The following is a 24,561-nucleotide window of genomic DNA, read 5'->3' on the forward strand; positions in this document are numbered from 1 at the left end:
ATTAGGTCCCATTTGTTCATTTTTGTTTTTATTTCCATTACTCTAGGGGGTGGATCAAAAAAGGTCTTGCTGTAATTTATGTCAAAGACTGTTCTTCCTATGTTTTCCTCTAAGAGTTTTATAGTGTCTGGCCTTACATTTAGGCCTTTAATCCATTTTGAGTTTATTTTTGTGTATGGTGTCAGGGAGTGTTCTAATTTCATTCTTCTACATGTAGCTGTCCAGTTTTCCCAGCACCACTTACTGAAGAGACTGTCTTTTCTCCATTGTATATCCTTGCCTCCTTTGTCATAGATTAGCTGACCATAAGTGCGTAGGTTTATCTCACTGTGGCTTCTGCTTTGTCTTTGGATGTGGGGTACCTTCTGTGGTGAGCTCCAGTTTCTTTCTGTCCATGATTGTTCAGCAGTTAGTTGTGACTGCGGTGCTCTCGCAAGAGGGAGTGAGAGCCCATCCTTGTACTCTGCCATGTTGAACCAATCTCCTCATTATAATTTTTATTCAAGATACCTTATGTTTTCTGCATTATTCTTCCCCCGTCTGGGTTTATTTTTTTTTGCAATTTTTTGTTTGCTTGTTTTTTCTTTGCTTTCATGTTGAAGACTCTTCAACTGTCTGGGATCCTTGACTCCCCACTCTTATTTAAGACTGAGGCCTAACAAACAGGCCAGTGGGCCTGTGTGAGTAGAACTTATCGCTGATGGGCTTCACCATAGGGTGTGACGCAGGGATATGGCTGTTTGGATGGAGACCTCCTGCATATATCACCATCTGTAGGTTTTCTCCTTTGTGCTGGTCAGTCTCTCTAGAGAGGTAATCTCATATGTTAAGCCAGGCTAGAGGATAACACTGTTCTTAGAGATATCACTGTTCCTTCTAAAGACTTTCAGACAAACCTCTTATTTTCTTTCATCCATCACGTCCATCTTCAGAGGAACCAGATACTTCTAAATTCTGAGCCTTTCAAGAGCTCCATAGTGCAAATTAGCTTGATTCTTGTTGGCTTCAATTTATACTCCCCCATCCTGTGCGAGTGCGCGCACACACACACGCACAAACACACAATATCACCTGAAGGCCCAGGGGTTTCTCCATTCTGATCAATCAGTTATCACTCTTCAGTTACTTACCTGCTTGTGCACTTTTTGACATAACTTGCCTGCTTATGCGTGCTTTCCTTTTCTCTTGTTCTTTTGAGTTTTTGCCTCTTTTTTTCCTTTACTGTCCTTTAAGTGGGGTCATAAGAGGGAGTGGAGATAAGCAAATGCATTTATTCAGATAATCTATATTCAGAGTCTTTCTCATTTTACAACCCTATTGCTTTAGTATTGTAACTGGTTGTGAAAAGGGCATGGTTTTTTCCTTCACCTCTCAATTCCAAGTCATTCTGACAACAAGAACTTGAGAGGAGACTGAAGAAAGGGTGATATTTTTGAATTTTGTAATCTCAACTCATTGACAATTCTCTTTAGTCTTCTAATGAGAAACTTCTACGTGACTATTAATATTTGTCTACACACTGTCAGCATCCTAGCTAGCTTGTAAATTGCGTGTGACCCATTCACTCTGATCATCTCCCTGCATCTTGGTTTCTCTCAACTTTTCAGTGTGAGGGGCTCCTTTTCCTTTCTTTTCCAAAGCTTCAGTTCTGTGGTGGCTTCATCTCTTAGATGAGCTTTCCCCACAACTCTGATGTCACAAAAGTGCTGCCCATCGAATTTACTTATGGTATCAAGTAGTTTTGCACATCATGTTGACTGGTCCGGCAAAAGACATTTATAGAGCAAACCCTGCTTGTGTACTCAGATGCAGAACTATAAAACAATACCGAAACTACCTACTAAAAGTCGTATAAACCAGAGAGCTAAACATCAGGTAACATATTTTATTTAAAACATTAAACATGGGGGTTTATACATGTCCTTAGCAGTGCTGCCTGAGCAACAGCCCAAATAAATTTGAGACGCTCAAATTCTCAAGCAAACAACCAAGCAACAATTGTTTGTTGAGTACGTATGTACTCTAGCCTGAGACGGTACCTGGAGGAATATGAAAAAAACATAAAATATTGTTCCTGCTCTTCCCCCAGGCATGGAGGCATGTCATGTGGAGTCCTCCATTGGATCAAAAGCACAGGCTTGTCATTTGACATATGGGACCAAATATCTTACTGCCCCGTTGCTGAGGCAAAGCTACATGTAAAAAATGCTAGCAACACAGCACTGCACATCTAAATGTTTAATCATCTGTCAGAGCCAGCAAATACTATAGATAGACATTCACATCAGGAGGTCAAAGGGAATAGAAGCAGAAACCAGAAACATTTACTGAGTTCCTACCTATGAAGCCTATGTTTTAGGTGGTCTGGGAACACATGAAGGGAGAAATTCCTAGCCACTTGGTTTGGCCTTGAATCATGTGCTGGATTTGTATGGAGGGAGAAAAAAGGTATCTCATGAAAGAAGAACGTGGACCACAAAACACAGTGACAAAAGTGATGCCTGTGTGACTTGGAAGGGGAAGGGCAATGGTCTGACTGGAGAAGCAGGGAATGAAGTTGGATTGTAGGGTAGGGCAGGAGTCAACAAGGGTAAGAGAATCTTAGTTTTCAGAAGAAGGAAAAACAGCACATTGCATCACAGAAAACCCTTGGTTTAAGGCCCAACTTTGCGGCATTTTTTTATGACATTAAATGGGGAAACATTTATATAACCCTTCCTAACTGCAATATTTTTGGTTGTTGTCTTATTTATTTGTATCTCTTGGACTGGGACAGGAGTACCCCTTGGACTAGGGGAATAAAAGAGAAATTAGATAGTTTGTGTTCTATTTAAATGACTGGAACAAAGGAGGCAGATGATTTATCCACAGCCTGGCAACTATGGGAAAGATTTCCCTGGCCTCTTGCACCCCTCCCCCCCCACTCCCCCACCCCCCGTCCCTAACAATCCTCTTCCCAGAACAGAAGAAGTTGGTTTGGGTACTTTGCAGGACTACTTTGCAGGTAATCATTATTTCAAAGAATCTCAATTAAGCTCCACTGTATAGGATGTAACTTTGGGATTTTATGCTTTCTCATCTCCCCTGATTCACCCAAGTAGGAGGGATTCCAGGGGCATGCTTGCAGGCCGGAGGGCAGTGGGCCGTTCTCCTAAGAGGGAGGAATGAGACTTTGGTGGTCTTTTTTGGTAAATAACTTTCCATCAACTTCTCAAGTCCCATCTCTCAGTGGAGAAAGATGCACCAGGCCACATAAAACTCAGTGTAGGTCCGAGGGAGCTGCAGCTTGGTCGGCTGAGCAACTGAAGTTATGGCCCTAAATTTTGGTTTCGTGATGATGAAGGCGACCTGGTTAGTAGGCTGCTGGATTTCTTTGTCCCTGCACACATCATGCTTGACGAGACGCTTAAGCAAATAGACTAGGCAACCGCTAGGAGGTAGCCGAGCTATTCGCCGGCCGCCGGGGTAGCAGAAATGGCTAACTGTGTGTCCCTGGGCTCGGCCGGTCCAGGCGGGTGGCGCTTTTCCAAGGTCGGGGTTGCGATAAGCTGGTCGGTGGTGAGAGAAGGACGTCGAAGAACAAGCGGCCCTTGCATCTAAAAGGCAGAGGAGGCGACAGCGCCTCCAAGGCATTGTCACGTCCCGAGGTCTGTTTGCTGGGCCACCAGCTGCCTGCACATCTGGATGCAGCAGCGCCTTTCCCTGCAGGGCGGAGGCGAGGCGGAGGACCCCGGTGTGCACGCACCTCCTCGTGCGCGCGCGTGCGGGCCCGCGAGCGTGTGTACCCGTGTGTGTCTGCGTGTGTGCCCGCGAGCGCGCGCGCGCACGGGTGTCGCTGGAGCCGCGGCTCCGGGACCGGGGAATGGGGGTGGGGGCCCAGGGAGGAATCAATCTCCGCCGGCCTCCTCGCGCCTCACTGCGGGTTAATAACCAACCAGTTAGAGAGAGCCGAGGGTGACGGCGGCAGGGTGACAGCCCCGGCGCGCCGGCTGCGTGTCGGAGGGTCAGGCTTTCAGCCAGTCTCGGCCACACTCAGGGATTTGTGTATACACATTTTAGGGGAGGGTTATTATCATTATTGTATTGTTTGCCTCTGTCTCCGGGGGACCAGGGCGGGAGAGAGGGGCGCGCTCTCCAGCCGAGCGTCGCGCATCTGAACGGGTCGAAGGAGGCAATTTCGCGGGTGGGGGAGGGAGGGGAGACCTTGATTTCCACCAATCCCCGGGCGTTTGTCTGCGAAGTCCCGGGCGCCGCGGAAGGCTGCGGCGCGTCGCTGAATTAACTGATGAAAGCGAGTTCTTTTCTTCTCCGGGAGGGGTGGGAAGCAGGGGTCCTGGCGGGGGAGGCGGAGAAGCCCGGGGCGGGCTAGCGGTCCCGGGCCGCCGTGGAAATTTCCAAGGACTTGGCGCGGCGCGGGGAGCGCATCTGGCGGGGGGGGGGGGTGCCTGGCAGCGCAGTAGCGCGGGAGGCGGGGAGAGGCGGCGAAGGGCGCAGGAGCATCGCTCAGAAGGGGGCGCCGCGGACCAGATGTCTGCGAGGGAGCTGAGACTCTCCCCGGCCCCACGCCGAGGGCGACGGTAACGCTGCAGAACCGGCGGGAGCGACTCGCCGCCGCCGCTCCCCGCGCTCTCGGAGACCCCGGCGCCCGCCTTCAGGGGGAGCGACCATGGCTGTAGCTTGTGACTTGCTCCCGGGGCACTTCCCCTAGAAAGAAATCCTCGAAAAAGTTGCATTGGAAAAAATCCTTGCGCCGACCTTTGAAGCTGTGGGCGCCGAAGGAGCGTGCGTGCGAGTGCGAGCACGAAAGCGAAAGGTGTGTGTGCATGGGGGGCCGGCGGTGGGGGGATCCTCCGCTGCCCCTGCGCCTAGCCTAGTGCTGAGGCTCCGGCCCTCGACCGCCACCCTGGGCCCCGGGGGCTGCGATGAGCCCCTGCGGGCGGGCCCGGCGACACACGTCCAGAGGGGCCATGGCCGTCTTGGCGTGGAAGTTCCCGCGGACCCGGCTGCCGGTGGGAGCCAGTGCCCTCTGCGTCGTGGTCCTCTGTTGGCTCTACATCTTTCCCGTCTACCGACTGCCCAACGAGAAGGAGATTGTGCAGGGGGTGCTGCAACAAGGCACGGCGTGGAGGAGGAACCAGACGGCGGCCAGAGTCTTCAGGTACTCCTGCTCTCGCGGCTCCACCCAGCTCTCGTGTCCTTTCTTCCTGGGACGCCGAGGACAGGGTCACCGGCGAGGACCGCTTTGCAGAGGCCCTTTCATCCCGTCCTTCTTGTCCTATTCCCTTTCTTTGTCGTTCCCAACCTGGAGACATTAGTCAGGGGCCCTTCCCCAGCCCTTACCCCGGGAGATGTGCAGACACCTGCTTTGGCCGTGGAAAGTCTGTACGCATTTCTTCCCAAGCCTGAGTTGTATTCAACGATTTGCCGATAACCGGTGGGAAGAAGAATCTAGGCTAACTTTGTCCCTTGAACTTAATGAGAATTTATCTCGGGCTCTGCAGACAGTCGAAGCTGTAGAGAACTAGAAGCAGGTACCAGGCGTCTTCCTGGGGTTTGGTGCATGGTTGGTAACATAAGTCACTAATGAGGGAGTCATGGGCAGTGAAAACATGGACATCCAGCCTGGCTCCCGCTGCTCTGTGCAGTATGCCCATAACAAACGCAAGGCACTTACTGATGCCCTCCTAAAGAGCCGGGGACTGAGTGATTTTTACTGGAGTTTCACCGACTTTCTAATAACAGACATTAATATCCCCATCTTACCAACCACAAACTGAATCTTCAGAGAAGTTACTTCCCCAAGGTCATGTACCTTTGCAGGGTCGGAGCTGGGATTTTGGTCACATAAAGCTCTAAAGCTCCCAGCTCTTTTGCTGGGCTTACAGTGGATGCCTTCTGGAGGCTGGGAGATGTACTTTAGGTGGGGACTTGAAATCAGAAAACAAACAATAAAACCAAAACCAGGTTGGAAATCAACCTCTGAGCATCACTCAGAGGTTGTAGTTTCCCTTCTTTTCTGGGAATTTCAGTTTAAGGGTCTAAAGATGAGTTCTTGGCAGGGGTTGTGCGGTGAGATTGGAGGTGAGGCAAAGCTGCTTCCGCTTCTTCTCTGCCTTCCTGATCGTGCGGAAGGGGCGCCCTGGTGCTCCTCCCGCTGTCAGGAGCCCCTTTCACCTTCAGTCCCTTCAGCTGAAGATGCTGCGGTTGGCGCTTCCTGTGATGGTTGTGGTCTGGAGGTGCAGAGGGGGTACGGAGTGCTTTCCTTTGCTCTGCATAGGATCTTTCCAAGCCGTATATGGCCAAGTGAGAGCCAACTTCACTACTGTTAGTTACAAATGTTCAGAAATATCTGTAAATTAAAAAAACAAACTTTTAAAACATATGGTTTCCTTCCCTTTCTCAGGCCTGCTCTTGGAAAGGTCAAAGAGATAATAGCCAAACCTTGCAGGGAAAGGCAGCTGAATTCGCCTTTAAACTGCGAGGGAAGACGTTCCTTCTGTCTCTCTGTTTAGAATTCTGCTATCATTAAGTTTAAAAATAACCCCACTCCACTTAAAAGTATATAAGAGCTAATTTTCTCTTACCTTCATGGTATTGATTGTTCTACTCAAAAGGCATAGCGTGCAGCCATTCTTTTCTCTAGAGACAGAAGGTACTTTCATTTCAAGTAATGTAAGGAAATGAGTTAAGAGCTTCCCATTGGTTTGCAATGAAAGAGTACATTTTTTTTTTTATAGGAGGAGCAATAATGAAGCTCTTTTAGAGAATAGATTTCTTTTGGAGGACATAATTGAGTGGAAAATGCTTCACATTCTGAGAAGCCCAGGCTGGTTGTTTCTGAGACACACTTGCCTCTTGTTGTCTATAGCCTGGGGGTAATCTTCAGTGTGCTTGGCTGGCATTTGGTCTAGTCTCTCCGTGCAGAGAAATACTTATGAAAATCCCCAAACTGCCTAAACACATACCCCTCAAAGTCAGTGTCCGTAAGACTGTGTGAGTGGCACCATTGCGCATGGAAAAGAGTTTGGGCTTTGGAGGAGAATCCTGAATTTTTAGACTGACCGTGCCATGACTACGGAACAGCAGAGGATCTTTGGCAAGTTACTCTATCTCTTTGAGTCTGAGTTTCCTTATGTATAGATAGAGATAATAGCATCTACCTTGTAGGGTTGGTGCAAAGTTTAAATAAAAAAACTGATGCCAAGTGTCTGGCACATATAACTAGTCAGTGGTGTCATTCTAATTGTTAGTGTAAATGATAAGTTAATATATGTTACAACTTTAATAAGGACATTTGACCAGGCCATAGGAATTTGGAATGTTTCACTTGCCAGGTTTGCAGCGAATCATTAGTGGTTCAAATTTGCCCGTCCGCACGCCTCCCCACTGAAGCTAATGAACAGGGACGAGGATTTTAAAAGATAGTCAAAGTATCATGGTTTGTTGAGGATTTTAAAAGATAGTCAAAGTATCATGGTTTGTTAAGTCAAAAATTTTTTTTTACTCTGCATGCTTAATTGTTTTTTAACATCTAGATTGTTAGTATGTGGGTAACAGAGTATGATTGTTAGCTATTAGGTCAGCCAGAGGCCTTTATTGTGTTAAGGAGACACAACTTTGGCAAACAGGTATTTGTGTTTGCCAGTCTGAAATATCTTCTTCACAAATACAAACACACATACATAAATGTACAATGTGCACTTACGTGTGGGGATGTATACACACTTATCCATAAACCACGGAATGATGTATGTATATGTATAAATATATGTATATTCATACATACATACATACAAATAATTGCAGCCAGTCAGTCAACCCATATTTAATGAGTGACTACAATGTACCAGGTATGAGTTAGGCCCTGGGGGATAGCAGTAAACAGGATGCATGGATTGCTTCCCCTGAGACAGCTTACCTCCTCCTAGGGCGCGACTGATAAAAACCTATGAGTAAGGAAATGTGATGGTTTAAAGTCTTGTAAAATCCTGTGAGGACAAAAGAAAGTGTTTCACTAGGTTTATAAGCATCAGAATTTCAGATTCCGTTTTGCCGTCAGTGCTTCCTTTTACTTTTGTGATTTTCTTCTTCTCCAACCTTAGAACTGAAGTGCTGACTTCTCAGAGGGGAATTTTGACAGATTGCTTGGGGTGGGGGGGGCAGCAAGAAAGTAACAAAGTTGCAAGGGTTTTGCTAAATAGGAAGTTTCCCTATCACCCACATAGTCTAAGAAAGATAAAGAAGTCAATTCACCCTATCATAGAAACTTAAAATTATTATAAAACTCTTGCTGCTTCTGATTGAGTAATCAAGTAGTACAAGGAAATGCCAAACCAAAGTGGCATTTGTCTCTTCCATCAGGTCCTTCCCCATTTTGGTTGTTCCTCAGAAATAAACTCCTGTTCACAGTTTATGTGCAAGGCACCTGACATGGTAGCAACAACAAAACCAACAAATTATTAGGCTCTTGTTATGTGCATGGCACTATGCTAAGTGTTTTAAATGTACTGTCTGATTTAATTCTTCTAAGAACGTTGTATGGGTACCTTGTTATCCGCGTTTACAAAGATGACTATGCCCTGGTCCCTGTGACAAGTGTATTTGTATGTAATCAACTAACCACCTGGCAATAGGGTCGTTAAATAGAGGCAGCACAACAGAGTGAAAAACTTAGGAATTGGAGACCTGTCAGTACATGGTTGGAGTTCCCTTTCTAGTTGTGTGACCATTGGCAAGTTCGACTCTCAGAGCTTCACCTTCCCCATTTGTAAAATGGAGTTTGTTATCATTTTTTACAGGTTTATAGTGAAAATCATATGGTAGCGTACAGATAGCATTTAAAAGGGTGCTTGCTTCGTACCTCTGTTTAGTATGTGGCCCTTACACAATTGAACCACAAACAGAGGGCTGGGGAGATTCATAGAACGTGGCACTTGATTCTGGGGAAGGAGGGAAGTTGGAGAGGAGGTGGCATTTGTACTCAGCCTTGAAGGATGGTAAGATGGGGGAGTAGTGAGAGGGGAGTGCAAAGGATGTTCTAGGCAGACAGGACAGCAACAGCCAAGACAGGGAGGTGGGCAAGGGTCTGGTGTGCTTCCTGTGGGAAAGTTCTTAAGTCGCCCACAGCGAGCACAGCAGTAAGCAGACTGGGAGGCAGGGGGGAGCCAGGTCACAAGCTCTGGATGGGCTTAAGGTGCAGCTCATGAGAAATGAACAGACGTCAAGTATCCAAGGGCACTGGCCATGTGTCGACATCAGCAGAGGTGGTACATCACTGTTCCTGGTGGATCTGGAGAAAGGGGATAACACCGGAGTGCTGTGAGCATCCTGTCTGTTCACTGGCTGGGGGCCATCAGTCTAAGTAGTCCTGTTTCTCTTTCCCTTTCTAAATTCTGAACGAAAAACACTCCTCTAAGCAGTTCTAGTTTTATGTAGCTTCCTTTCTGTCCCTATTTTAAATCTGTGGTTACCAGAAGCTTCGGGTGTTTCCACAGCTGCCCTGGTGGCTGCAGAAGGGCGCTGGGTGCGGGGGGGGGGGGGAGGGGGAGCGGTGCAGCCATCTGTGTATATGGGATGTAAGTTTTCTGTTTGTTAAGTGGGGAATTTGTGGAAGTCACTGTAAAAGTAGTTTAGGAAAAAGCTGGTTTAATGTGGCGCTTACGAAAATAAGCTACCATTATGCTGCAGATATACACATGTGAAAAAACTGCACCAGCAATAATGCAGTAAGAAAAGTAAGTCATTAACATTGCTTGGACTCATGACATGCACCAGGTCCAGTTCTTAGTGCTTGTATTAGTTACGTTTGTTCCCATAGCTATTTTATAAAGTAGATATTTGTATGTTCTTTGTCTTACAGTTGAGGAAATGGAGGTTCAGAGAGAACCACTAACAAAGTGATTGGGTTGAGTTTCCACCCACAGCTGTTAGACTCGAAGCCTTACGCTCATTCCCTGACCATCTCGGGGAAATGAGGCATTGCTGATGTCTCTTATGATCTGGCCATGATTACTTTTCCACCATCATCTTTCATCAGTGTTCCTCCTTATGCTTTAGTCGTATTGGTAAAAGTTACCTGAAATAAGTTACCTGAAAATAGTCCCTGAAATAAGCCAGGCTGTGTTGGCTCTGCTTGCGCCATTCCCTCTGCCCGAATGCTTTTCCTTTAAGGCCACAGGGCCCGCCCTTCACGGGGTCAATCCTTGCTCATCTCTCCACAGTGCAGTTGCAGTGGTTAAGAACAAAGGTTCCAAAGTTAGCTGTCCTCAAACCCTACTACCACTATTTGTTGTGTTCTGGAGAAAATCAGACTTCATATCCTCGTATGTAAAATGTGGCTTCTTCTAGGAGTGTTGTGAGCACTAGAATAGGTAATACGTTGAAAATGCTGAGAACCGTTTCTGGCACATAGAGTCGGCCCTCCGAATCTGTGGTTTCCGCATCCGCGGATTCAACTAGCCTAGGATGGAAATTCGAGATCCGCAGTTGGTTGACTCCTCGGAGGCAGAACCCACGGATATGGAGGGCATCCTATACTAGCCATTTTATATAAGGGACTTGAGCATCCGGGAATTTTGGTGTCTGTGCGGGGTGGGAGGGTGGGGAGATGGGGTGGAGTCCTGCAACCATTCCCTCACGGACACCGAGGGCCAAGTGTAATTAGTGCTTAATCCGCATTAGCTTTCCTCAAGGCAGCTTTCCTTCCTTCCTCCCCAGGATGTGTTAGAATCTCCTCCTTCAGGGAAAAAAAAAAAAAGCCTTGTGCATATTATTTCATTTTTTCATTGATCCAAAATATCTACTACTGTATCTACCACTATTATCGTAAAAGGGGCTGGAACCATAACAGTGAACTTAACAAAACCCTTACTTTCTTGAAATTTATAGGCTAACGAGGGGAGACATAACAAACAGGTAAATATAGAAATAGCTGGTAATGACAGGTGCATTTCTCAAGCTGTGTTAAAAGTACCGGTTTACTTGTCTGCCTTTCATGCCGACTCATTCATATTTGCATCCCCGGAGCTGAGCTGTGGTTCCTGGCACACTCATTTTTGTTGAGTTACTGCGTGACTGCACGTTTTAGAATGGAGTGGGACCAGTTAGCTAGTCAGCCAGCAAGGATTTATCGAGGTCCAGCACTCTGCTTGGCTGTTTGGGGACTGAAGGAGTAAACGGCATCCTCTCAGAGAGTTCCTACTCTAGAACAGAGTTTCCTCACCTCAGCACCACTGACATCCTGGGCTGGATAATTCTTTGTTGTGGAGCGTTGTCCTGTACATTGTAGAGTATTCAGCAACACCCATGGCCTTTGTCCAGTGACCATCCACAGAATGAAACAACCATATATGTCCCCAGATATATCTCCCAGGGGGCAAAGTAGCTGCTGGTTGAGAATCACTGCTTTAGAGAAACAAAATCAGTCCAATTGACAGGATTTAAAACACCCAGAAAATATCATGCCATTAACAGCTACATTTGGAAACGACAAACTGTAAATGCTTTGATGACTGGAAGAGGAGTGAATGAATTGACTTTGATAGATGGCCAGGTCTTGGTTCTAGGGAAGGGTAGGGAGAGGGGATGCATTTGGAGAGATTTATGATAAGTTTCTATTGAAAGCTTGTGTGTGAGCTGATCAGTGCCCCCCCTTAGACCTTGGCAAGAGAAGCCCATGCTTTGTGTCCTGTGTTTTAGGGGGGAGCTCACTTTGCTCCTCCTCTGGTCTCACCCCTTGTCAATCAGGCAAGGCTCAATGGGGCCTTTGTAGACCCTGGACTTCCCAGCCCAGATGACTCAAGCCCACTCCGTAGCCTGCCTGCCTTTATGTAGTGTTCCCCCAATTCCTCCTCCTGGGGGTGGCTTGTCCCACTGCTGTGTGCACTCCTAGGCCCAAGGGTTGGCCAAGGAACAGCTCTTTGCGAGAATGGGAGGCAGTGAGAGGAGATTGGGTGTGGGATTGGGTGGATTTCACGTGTACACATGGGGAGGGGTGGCTCTTTCTGCGTTGCCATGTTCTAGTACCAAACTTGCTGGAGTTGGAGAAGCCTCAGTTTGAATCAGGCATTCCAGATTGTTATACAGGTCTGTTTGTCCAGGGAGAAGGATAGGAGGAGAGAACATATATTTTATCTGTTTGTTAATTTGCACTTTTGTCTTCTGCCTTGCCAGTAGGGATTTTTTTTTTTTTTTTTACCATGTGGGAGCCTATTTGTCTTTGTTTTGTAAAGGAGTGTTAAGGCAGCTGGTTGGATCAACTGAATAATTATATATGTTAGTGTAGAGTATGGCCACTTTGTCTTTTGACAAGGTTCTGTTAGGAAGCCAGAGCTGTTATATCAAACTAAAAACATGCTGAATCAGGAGACCCAAGCTCCCCACTGTGGGGATAGGTACCTCCCTCAGCGTCCAGCGTCCACTTTGGGGAGGTGAAACCCATGGTCGTATTGATTGAAGACTCGGTTTTAATACGCTCATACAAAAGAAGTGGAGTCTAGGATTTGTTACTTACAGATCCCAGAAGCAAGGGGGAACAGTGAGTTTGGGGAGGGGCAGCCCTCCGTCCCAGGCCAGGAGCTCAAGAGTGGGAGACAGAAAGTAAGGTAACAAACACCTATTACTTATAAGGTGGTTGGGGCAGAGGTCTGGAACTTTTTGTTGGCTTAACTCTAAGTTGTTATTTTAAAAGGTGCCTGGGGAAAAGCAAGAGGGAACTTAGGGCGGGCGTCCTAAATGCGAGTCCTCAGCGAAATGTCCGGACTCTGGGTGTGAGCAGGGTTATCATACTGTAAAGTGCCTAGGCAGCAACTCAGGAAAGCAAGCTTTTTTCTCAAAGCTTGTTTTTTCCTCAAAGCTTGTTTTTTCTCATCGTAGTTGTGAATCATTTCGGAAGTGATGCTGACTGTGTATCATTAATGCAGTCCCTTATGATGAAGTTGATAGATTTCTAGTCAAATACTTTCTAGCTTTTCATTCTATTTTGGCTCTTTTGGGAGCTCTGTGACCTTGGGCAAGCTGCTTAACCTCTCTGTTCCTTTGTTTTGTCATCTGAAACATGGTATAATATGCCAACTCACTTCCTAGGTTTATGATGATGATTAAGGGAGATGATTAGTGTGCAAGCCATCGTCATTCTCAGGCTGGATTGGTGAGATGACAAGATGATTGTTCCCACCTAGGAAGAGCCTGGACTTCAGGGCCCCATAGAATCAGGTGTTAATACGGGTTCTGTCATTTATTAACTTCGTGACCTTGAAAAATTTACCTGGCTTTTCTGAGCCTTAGCTATGGGTGGCATTTCTTACCTTGGGAGGATTAGGTGCTGAATAATTGCTAATTATTAAGCCATAATGATGAGAAAAGCTGCTTCCTGGGACACATCCTATGCCTATCATTGCACTTTTAGTAATGGAATGTATGACAATGAAATGTGACCTTATGACACACTTCTTCCTCCACAGTGTTAGTACTAAGGATGCTGTAAAATGGCCAGCAGACTTTTAAGGAAGAGAGCAGACCCCAGTCATAAATCACCCATTCATTCATTCATTCATTCATTCAATCATTCATTTACCTACATTTAGTAAATGCCTCTTGTGTGCCAGTTAGGTACTGGGATACAGTGATGAAAGTTAGACATGGTTCATGATTTTATAGAATTTATTGTCGAGTCTAGTGTCATTAGTTGAGTCAATAAGAAACTGAGTTCTGTGTTCCAAGGGTGAGAGTTTGTTTTAGATAATCATGCTGAGTTTCGAAGCAACCGATTTTCCCCCTTTCTGTTGGACCGTCTCCTAGCAATGGCACTGCATGAGAGGGAAGCTGCCAAAGCCATAAGAGTTGTGCCACTCCTTTAATTAGGTGCCAGAAGGAAGCTGAAATGAATTCAGAGTTCCACGGTCTCCATTATTCAGGGCTTGAGTAACAGACCAAAAACCAGAGATTTATTTCCAAGTGAGTGTGATGAGAAAGGGCTTGTTTTGAACAAAGTGCTTGTTTCGATTACTGATAAAACAAATATGTACATGATTTTATGTCCCTCACGCTTATTTAAAAAATATATAGTGTTTATTATTTGTCTGATTTTGGAAGTAATAGATACCTATTATAGGAAAATTTTAAATGTAGGAAAAAGGAGAAAAAAAATATCACTCATAATTCCGCTCCTCAGAAGTGCTCATTGTAACTGTTTCTTTTTGTGTATTTGTTTGCATGTGTATTATTACTAAATTTTATCTATTTTGTGTATTTAGTTTTATATCCTTTTTAATCATTCAACATTATAGCTTTAACATTTTCTCATATAATTCATTTTTAACTTACAAGCTTGTGATAAAATAGATTTATGATTTTCATTTTGGAAAAAAAATTATTTACCATGAGTTTCTTTTTTAAAAAAAAATGTTACCCCATTGGAACAAATTACTTTCTTCAAAAGGATCCTTAAAAAGGATATTGAAAAGATATGTTGGCCAAAAGGTTCATTCATTTTTTCCCATAAGATGGCTCTAGTAGCACTTAGTTGCCTTTAACCTCATTCAAAGCAATTTTATTAGACTGTATATGACAGCTGTCATATCAGCATGCATTTTAAAAAAGACTTATAAAAACTGCGTGAATTTTTGTGTAGCCATTTTAATATTGAAAATGGAAGAAAAAAAGCAACACTTTCGGCATATTATGCTTCATTATTTCAAGAAAGGTAAAAATCCAACCGAAACGCAAAAAAAGATTTGTGCCGTGCATGGAGAAGGTGCTGTGACTGATTGAACGTGTCTTAAGTGGTTTGCGGGGTTTCGTGCTGGAGATTTCTCACGGGACGATGCTCCACGATCGGGTGCACCAGTTGAAGTTGATAGTGATCAAATCGAGACATTAATTGAGAACCGTCAACGTTACACCACATGGGAGATAGCTGGCATACTCAGAATATCCAGATCAAGAGCTGAAAATCATTTGCACCAGCTTGGTTATGTTCATTGCTTTGATGTCTGGGTTCCACATAAGTTAAGCAGAAGAAACCTTTTTGACCATATTTCTGCCTGCGATCCTCTACTTAAATGCAATGAAATTATTCTGTTTTTAAAACATTGTGACGGGCGATGAAAAATGGATACTGTACAATAATCTGAAAGGGAAGAGATCGTGGGGCAAGCGATATGAACCACCACCAACCACACCTAAGGCCGGTCTTCATCCAAAGAAGGTGGTGATGTGTATATGGTAGGATTGGAATGGAGTCCTCTATCATGAGCTGCTTCCGGAAAACCAAATGGTTCATTCCAACAAGTACTGCTTCCAATTAGACCAACTGAAAGCAGCACTCCATGAAAAGCGTCCAGAATTAGTCAACAGAAAACGCATAATCTTCCATCAGGATAATGCAAGACCGCATGTTTCTTTGATGACCAGGCAAAAACTGTTCCAGCTCGGCTGGGAAGTTCTGATTCATCTGCCGTACTCACCAGACATTGCACCTTCGGATTTCCATTTATTTCAGTCTTCACAAAATTTCCTTAATGGAACAAAGTTCAATTCCCTGGAAGATTGTAAAAGGCACCTGGGACAGTTCTTTGCTCAAAAAGATAAAAAGTTTTGGGAAGATGGAATTATGAAGTTGCCTAAAAAATGGCAGAAGGTAGTGGAACAAAAGGGTGAATACGTTGTTCAAAGAAGTTCTTGGTGAAAATGAAAAAATGTGTCTTTTATTTTTACTTAAAAACCGAAGGCACTTTTTGGCCAACCCAATATTTGGCAAATACTGAATAAGAGAAATCAAAGAGCTTCTTTAAAGAGTTCTTTTCTCAAAGTTGGCATTTAATATAAGACCAATACTGTTTTTATTTGTAAAAGTGACTGACATTTATTCACCCAGAGAGAAACATTGCTAATATTTTGGTATATATTCTTCCAGACCATTCAACGCCTCCGTGTTTGTATATAATGAATTTGACAGTATGTCGTGAATATTGTTGTAGTAACAATATATGTAGATCTACATCATCGCTTTTTTTTTTAACATCTTTATTGGAGTATAATTGCTTTACAATGGTGTGTTAGTTTCTGCTTTATAACAAAGTGAATCAGTTATACATATACATATATCCCCGTATCTCTTCCCTCTTGCGGCTCCCTCCCTCCCACCCTCCCTATCCCAGCCCTCTAGGTGGTCACCAAGCACGGAGCTGATCTCCCTGTGCTATGCGGCTGCTTCCCACTAGCTATCTACCTTACGTTTGGTAGTGTATATATGTCCATGCCTCTCTCTCGCTTTGACACAGCTTATCCTTCCCCCTCCCCATATCCTCAAGTCCATTCTCTAGTAGGTCTGTGTCTTTATTCCTGTTTTACTCCTAGGTTCTTCATGACATTTTTTTTTTCTTAAATTCCATATATATATGTTAGCATACGGTATTTGTCTTTCTCTTTCTGACTTACTTCACTCTGTATGACAGACTTTAGGTCTATCCACCTCACTACAAATAGCTCAATTTTGTTTCTTTTTATGGCTGAGTAATATTCCATTGTATATATGTGCCACATCTTCTTTATCTATTCATCTGTTGATGGACACTTAGGTTGCTTCCATGTCCTGGCTATTGTAAATAGAGCTGCAATGAACATTGTGGTACATGACTCTTTTTGAATTATGGTTTTCTCAGGGTATATTCCCAGTAGTGGGATTGCTGGGTTGTTTGGTAGTTCTATTTTTAGTTTTTTAAGGAACCTCCATGCTGTTCTCCATAGTGGCTGTATCAAGTTACATTCCCACCAACAGTGCAAGAGGGTTCCCTTTTCTCCACACCCTCTCCAGCATTTATTGTTTGTAGGTTTTTTGATGATGGCCATTCTGACTGGTGTGAGGTGATATCTCATTGTAGTTTTGACCTGCATTTCTCTAATGATTAGTGATGTTGAGCATCCTTTCATGTGTTGTTGGCAATCTGTATATCTTCTTTGGAGAAATGTCTATTTAGGTCTTCTGCCCATTTTGGGATTGGGTTGTTTGTTTTTTTGATATTGAGCTGCATGAGCTGTTTGTAAATTTTGGAGATTAATCCTTTATCAGTTGCTTCATTTGCAAATATTTTCTCCCATTCTGAGGGTTGTCTTTTTGCCTTGTTTATGGTCTCCTTTGCTGTGCAAAAGCTTTTAAGTTTCATTAGGTCCCATTTGTTTATTTTTGTTTTTATTTCCACTTCTCTAGGAGGTGGGTCAAAAATGATTTTGCTGTACATCATCGCTTTTTAATGGCTATAAGATTTTCCTTTTTCAGGATAGTTAATAATTTATTTAAGTAAAATCCACTGTTATTGGATATTCACGTTGCAGTTTCTTACCTTTAGAAATAATGCTTTTATGAACATACTTGTGTATACATCTTAAGCATTTGTCCGTTTATTCTCTTAGTATAAATTTCCAAAAGTAGTTTCTTGATGGTTTTTTTTTCCCCCCACCATCAGTTCTTTATAATTGGTTTCTTTGGTTGTTCATAGAAAATCTTTGACTTTGGCTGAGGGCAGATTTGAGGTTTCCTCCATTTCAGTGCGGATAGCAGTTGCGTAAATAGTCAGACATACAATGATTGTTAGCATTAAATGATGAAATTGGTCAAGAAGCCAAAACAACTAAGAAAGATTCCCATAAAACTGGATATGTACAGTGGCAGTCTCCCCTCAATTGCAGAGACCTAGCTATGAGGAATTTACTTAGTGCTATGTAACATGTACCTTTATCTGTCACGGTTATCCTCCCCATTAGCATGGTCTGTCATCTACATTTAAAAGGCAGTGCCGGGCTTCCCTGGTGGCGCAGTGGTTGGGAGTCCGCCTGCCGATGCAGGGGACACGGGTTCTTGCCCCGGTCTGGGAAGATCCCACATGCCGCAGAGCGGCTGGGCCCGTGAGCCATGGCTGCTGAGCCTGCGCGTCCGGAGCCTGTGCTCCGCAGCGGAAGAGGCCACAGCAGTGAGAGGCCCGCGTACCGCAAAAAAAAAAAAAAAAAAAAAAAAAAAAAAAAATAGGCAGTGTCTTATTTTGTAAATAAGTTCATTTGGGTTATTTTTTTCAGATTCCCTAGATAAGTGATATAATATAATATTTGTCTTTCTCTGTGTGACTTCACTTAGTATGATAATCTCTGGGTCCATCCATGTTGCTGAAAATGGCAATATTTCATCCTTTTTATGGCTAAGTAATATTCCTGTATATATGTGCCACATCTTCTTTATCCGTTCATCTGTCGATGGGCACTTAGTTTGCTTCCACATCTTGGGTAGTGTAAATAGTGCTACTGTGAACATTGGGGTTCATGTATCTTTTTCAGTTAGAGTTTTCGTATTTTCAACTAAATGGACTCACAGACATAGAAAACAAACTTATGGTTACCAAAGGGGGAAGGTGGGAGGAGGGATAAATTAGGAGTATGGGATTAACAGATGCATGCTACTGTGTGTAAAATAGATAACCAACAAGAACTTATTGTACAGCATAGGGAACTATATTCAATATCTTGTAATAACCTATAATGGAAAAGAATCTGAAAAAGAATATATCTATATATTTATATATATCTGAATCACTTTGCTGTACACCTGAAACTAACACAAGATCATAAATCAACTATACTTCAGTTTTTTAAAAAAAAGCAGTGCCTTAAAAAAAAAAAAAAAAAAAAAGCAGTGCCTTTATGGAACCATTTGCATCATTTTCCCAGGACTTAAGCAATTAAATAAAACTGTAATTTAAAAGGGAAAATGAACTATGCTTCACTATAAGGTAGGGATTTCAAGGAAAACTACAACTGTCCTAAATTTAAAAATTGTGTTTTCTGACTCCGTTAAGAGTCTTTTTCGGGCTTCCCTGGTGGCGCAGTGGTTGGGAGTCCGCCTGCCGATGCAGGGGACATGGGTTCATGCCCCGGTCCGGGAAGATTCCACATGCCGCGGAGCAGCTGGGCCTGTGAGCCATGGCCACTGAGCCTGCGCGTCCGGAACCTGTGCTCTGCAGCGGAAGAGGCCACAACAGTGAGAGGCCCACGTACCACAAAAAAAAAAAAAGAGTCTTTTTCCTGTTTACTGAAATTAAAACTCTTGAGCTTGACTCTGGAACAGATTGTACCCACTGAGTGGGGGGTGAAGGTGCAGTAAAAAGGCACAAAAATCCCATGATGATATTTTGTTGGGTTGGGTTTTTGGAGGTTGAGTGTTGGTGATTGTGTTGACATTGGCCTATGTCATTTCTTCCTATGTCCTTCTCCCCTTGTAGCTGTTTGAAGCAGCTTATACATACTGTTGCTTTGGTGCTTTAGGGTGAAAGATTCAGTCTTGTTTTTGTCTGTTTTAGATCCCTCATCACAGTCTTATTACTAAGTGTCTGAGGAGTATTTGTTGTCTGAATAAAGACACTGGATTGTCTGAAAGGCCTGTCCACAGCTGTTGGAATACCTTTCAGGGGTAGTTTCTTTTGTTGCCTAATATTAAGACTCCATGCCATAAATATTCACTCCCAATTCATTCATTCCCTCCTCCACTCATTCCTTCATTCAGCAAATATCTCTTCAGTGCCTTCTATGTGCCAGACACTGTTGCTAGGCCCTGGGAATAAAGCAGGTAGCCAGGAGGACACGGGCCTTCCTGCAGAGAACATAGAAGCACACAGTATTTATAGGAACAGTTATGTGCTCCAAAAAGCCTCTCAGCTCCTTTTTATGGAGAAAAACCAAGCACAGGTTGACCTTCACTTTTAGAACTGAGCTGTGTGTGTCTGTATTTGGTGGAGTCCAGAGAGGACCCAGGTCCCTCCTTTGGTCCATTGAGGTTTTGGCCTGCACGGGGACTCCACGCAGCTCAGTGGTATAATATCTTTCGACTCTGGGTAACCTGTGCAATATGTGAGATATTAGAGAGAAAAAGCCCTTTAAAGCATTGCTAAAAGATACATGAGTCCTTGGGGGAAAGCAAAACTCAATTACCAGTGGAATAAAAGAGACGGAGAAGCCAGCCCGGTTTGGAGGGGGATCTCTCACTTGGTGAGCTACTGCTCTGCACTCCCCCAGCCAGGCTGCCATAGTGAGAGGGAGCTCAACAGGAAGCAGAGAGGCGGGAAATAGGACGCATCCACCGGGGACTGGGGAGCCTCAATTTTGGGGTAAAAATGCAGTCATTTTATTTCTTCCTGGTAACTGCTCCAACTATGCCTTGTCAAATCTACCTCCTGACCCTCACCCCTTCCTCCCCTTTATTGATACTCATGGGTCTGTGACCAACTTGGCCAGATTTTATCGCTTTACCTCCACCTTGATTATTGGGATAGTCTTATCTTGGTACTTAGCTCAGTTGTGTTGATTTTAAAGCACAGTGAAAACTCTCGTGTGTGACCCCGCATGCGTCTCCAGCACCTGGGCTGGAAGTGTGAAGGGCGCCTGCTCCTTCCCCACTGGGCAGGGAGGACGGAGACCACTCACAGTCTTTCCCTTGGTGACTACTGCTTCTCAGGTGAACCCTGACAGCCTGCCCACATTTTTTAAGAGCAAATTGTCCTGGTTCCTTGGCCTGCTGGGCAGCCTCCTCAGGTGGAGGAAAGATGCTGTCCTTGCCTCACCAAAGGGAATTTCACTGCCCATCGCCTCAGCCTCACCATCTCTTTCCACGTCTGTTTCTTCTTCCCAGACAGTGCAGGGCCAGCACAGCAAAGCACCAGAGGATTCAATAACTGTTTCTCTTTAATGCAGACCCTCAGCGCTTTTATAAGTGGGTTCTTTTGGAACTTCCCCCATCCCCCTTCTTCCCTAGTTGGCAGGGAGGGAGAGCACTGTCTCCTCTCTCTGCAGGATGGAGAAGCAATAGTATCTCCCAGGGATGCTCATTCCTCCCAGGCCTTCTTAGTATGGATCAGCTGTATGGTGGCGGGGGACTGTTCCTCAGGTCGTGTACCACCACTTAGAAGACTTGCAGAGAGGTGGCTGGCTCCAACTTCTGGCAGCTTTCTGAACTTAAAAGATGGGGTACTTAGCACATATTGGTCTCAGTTTGGGGCTATGACCACAGTTCCCAGATGTAAGAAAAAAAACCCTCATATTTTGTTATACTTATCCCCTGGAAGAGTTTTTGTATCCTTCTGAGACTGTCATTGTGCACTGTTTCTTAAAGGATCCCTATGGGCCCTAGGATCAGTGAAATGCTCAACTGAGTCAGTTCACTTTCATCTTGAGCAGGTGATCAAGGTCTTACATCCCCAAAAGTCATCCATGCTCCCCACAACCCCATTTTGGGGGTTTACCATGAGTGTCTGCAACTGTTGCCTCATCATTTAGGGTCACTTTCCTACCGCTGATTCATTCTCATTTCCTTTTCTTTCGACTTAGGAAGCTTGGGGGACAGACCAACAAGGGTGGTGCCTTAAGCCAACCCTATGGAAGGATACCCTGCTGGCCAGGTACCCCCAGTCTTAATTCTGTTGGGTTCTCCCTCTTCTTTGGGGAAGGGGAGAATCCCCACTCCTCAACAGACTTCTCCAGCTCCCAGTTTTCTCTCTCTCTCGTTTTTTTCTTTTTTTTTTTTTGTTTTTTGGTTTTTTTTTTGGCAGTACGCGGGCCTCTCACTGTTGTGGCTTCTCCCGTTGCGGAGCACAGGCTTTGGACGCGCAGGCTCAGTGGCCATGGCTCATGGGCCCAGCCGCTCCGCGGCATGTGGGATCTTCCCGGACCGGGGCATGAACCCACGTCCCCTGCATCGGCAGGCGGACTCTCAACCACTGCGCCACCAGGGAAGCCCTCTTTTTTTTCTTGAAGTACAGTTGATTTACAATGTTGTGTTAGTTTCAGGTGCACAGCAAAGTGATTCAGTTATATATACATATATATATATATATATATATATATATATTCTTTTTTCAGATTCTTTTCCCTTATAGGTCATTATACAATCAAATAGAGTTCCCTGTGCTATACAGTACACAGTATACAACAAGTACAGGTCCTTGTTGGTTATCTATTTTATATATAGTAGTGTGTATATGTTAATCCCAAACTCCTAATTTATTCCCCCCCCACCAGTTTTCTCTTTTTATGACCATGATTGGGGGATAATAGTGGTGGTGGGGTCTCGATCGCTAATGAACCCCCCTCAAGCCCTCCTGGGGGACTGACCGCATATCCAGTGCCTCTCTCAACTCAGAATATGATGTACTTAGCATCTTTGTCTCCAACTTTGGACTTCAACCGTAATTCCAGCATATAATCCCACTGAAAATCCTGTTACGAAAGGAAAGGACCTGTAGAGAAGCCAGAAGATTGCTCCTGGCATATCAGATTTCAGGATTTATAACTTTTAAGCATTCTGAAAAATGTTCTTTACATTTTGAAAATAGAGATGCAATACGGAAAATTAAGTTTATATTTAATTAGCATTTATTGAGCACCAGTTACATGCAGGCACTGTGCTAGATGGTCTCCATGTGCAATATATCCATCTAACCCTGGATTTTAACATCAGCTCCATTTTTCAAACAATAATGATGATATTTTTAGTAGTATAGTTATTTATTTTGTGTCTGCCATATGCCAAGCCCTGTTTTAAGCACTTTACGCAGTGTTATGATTTAACATTCACAAGTGCTCTGTGAGGGAGATATTATTATCCTTATTTTATAAAGAAACGGGCTGTGAGTAATTATTTGCCTAAGGCCGCTTAGGTTGTAGGTGGTTCTGAGAGCTAGCGTTTAATGAATGCTTACTATGTGTCAGATCCTCTTTTAAATACTTTGATATATGTTACCATCATCACAGGAGTTTTGTAAGATAGTCCTTCCCCACCCCCAAACAACACCAATGTATTATTTTACATTTCTGCAGAATAGAAGTCTAACGTGGCTTCATCTCAGTGGGCTGAAATCAAAGTGTCTGCGGGCTGCATGCCTTTCTGGAGGTTCTAGAGGAGGGTCCGTTTCTTTCCTCATCCGTGTTGTTGGCAGCATTCACTCCTGTGTGGCTGAAGGATGGAGGTCACCGTTTCTTTGCTGGCTGCCAACTGAAGGCTGTCCTCAGCTTCTGGAGGCCACCCTCATTCCTTCGCTCATGTTTCCCGTCTTCCTTCTTAAAAGCTCCCACGGGCCGGTTAGGCCCCTCACTGGACCTCTGCCTCCCTGTGCCTTTTTTAAGACTTTATTTTTAAGAGCAGTTTTAGGTTCACAGCAAAACGGAGAGGAAGGTTACAGAGATTTCCTATATACCCTCTGCCCCACACATATGCAGAGCCTCCCTCATTGTCAACATCCCCCCCTAGAGTGGTACATTTGTTGCAACTGATGAACCTACCTTGACATAATTACCCAAAGTCCATAGTTTATCTTATTAGGGTTCACTCTTGGTGTTGTACATCCTATGGGTTTGAATAAATGTATAATCGCACATATCCGTCATTATAGTGTTATACAACGTGTTTTCAGTACCCTTAAAATCCTCTGCCTGTTCATCCCTGCCCTTTTCCCTAACCCTGGCAACCGCTGATCCTTTACTGAATCCATAGTTTTGCCTTTCCCAGAATGTCCTATAGGTGGAATCCTACAGTATATAGCCTTTTCGGATTGGCTTGTTTCCCTTAGTAATATGCATTTAAGGTTCCTCCATGTCTTTTCACAGCTTGATAGCTCATTTCTTTTTAGCACTGAGTAATAGTCCGTTGTGAGCATCTACCACAGTTTATCCATTCACCTATTGAAGGACATCGTGGTTGCTTTAAGTTTTGGCAGTTATGAGTAAAACTGCTGTAAACATGTGCATGCAGGTTTTTTATGTGGACATAGGTTTTAAACTTTCAGGGATTAAATACTAAGGAGTGTGATTGCTGGATTGTATGGTAAGAGCATGTTTAGTTTCGTAAGAAACTATCAAATTATCTTACAAGGTGGCTGCACCGTTCTGCTTTCCCATCAGCCATGAATGAGAGTTCCTGTTGCTCCACATCCTCACCAGCATTTGGTGTTGTCCGTGTTCCAGATTTTGGCCATTCTAATAGGTGTATAATGATATCTCATTGTCGTTTTGATTTGCATTTCCCCTATGACATGATGTAGAGCATCTTTTCATATGCTTATTTGCCATCTGCTGAGGTGTCTGTTAAGGTCTTTGGCCCATTTTTTTTTAACATGCAATCTAATTGACATATACCATTATATTAGTTTTAAGTATATAAAATAATGATTCAATATTTATGTATATTGTGAAATGATCACCACAGTAAGTCTAGTTAACACCCAACACCATACATAGTGACAAAGTTTTTTTTCTTGTGATGAGAACTTTTAAGCTGTACTCTCTTAGCAACTTTCAGATGTACAATACAGTATTACTAACTGTAGTCACCATGCTGTACCTTACATCCCCAGGCCTTATTTATTTTAAAACTGGGCATTTGTACCTTTTGACCACATTCACCCATTTGACCCACCTCCACCCCCCAGCCTTTGGCAAACACCAGTCAGTTCTCTGTATCTATGAGTTGATTTTGATTTTTAATGTTTTTTAGTTAAAAGTTGGGTTATTATTTTCTTATTGTTGAGTTTT

At 44.1% G+C, this 24,561-nt stretch overlaps 2 protein-coding genes across 4 annotated transcripts in view; one reads left to right on the top strand and one right to left on the bottom strand.

The window, feature by feature from the left end:
- Nucleotides 1–4,055: 4,055 nt before the first annotated feature.
- On the bottom strand, nucleotides 4,056–4,733 carry LOC138842862 (uncharacterized). The gene has a single exon (XM_070046549.1). It carries the CDS (start codon nucleotides 4,731–4,733, stop codon nucleotides 4,056–4,058), a length of 678 nt encoding a protein of 225 aa, XP_069902650.1.
- Nucleotides 4,493–24,561, top strand: part of ST8SIA1 (ST8 alpha-N-acetyl-neuraminide alpha-2,8-sialyltransferase 1) — a 171,871-nt gene continuing 151,802 nt past the window's right edge. For all 3 annotated transcript variants that reach the window (XR_009565436.1, XM_060305959.1, XM_030841304.2), the window contains exon 1: nucleotides 4,493–5,158. Coding sequence is in view for 2 of the 3 variants with exons in the window: in XM_060305959.1 (XP_060161942.1) it covers nucleotides 4,923–5,158 (236 nt within the window). In the remaining variant the exon portion in view is untranslated. The remainder of the gene's footprint in view (nucleotides 5,159–24,561) is intronic.

The sequence above is a fragment of the Globicephala melas genome, chromosome 10 (assembly GCF_963455315.2).
Source record: "Globicephala melas chromosome 10, mGloMel1.2, whole genome shotgun sequence".
NCBI lineage: Eukaryota > Metazoa > Chordata > Mammalia > Artiodactyla > Delphinidae > Globicephala > Globicephala melas.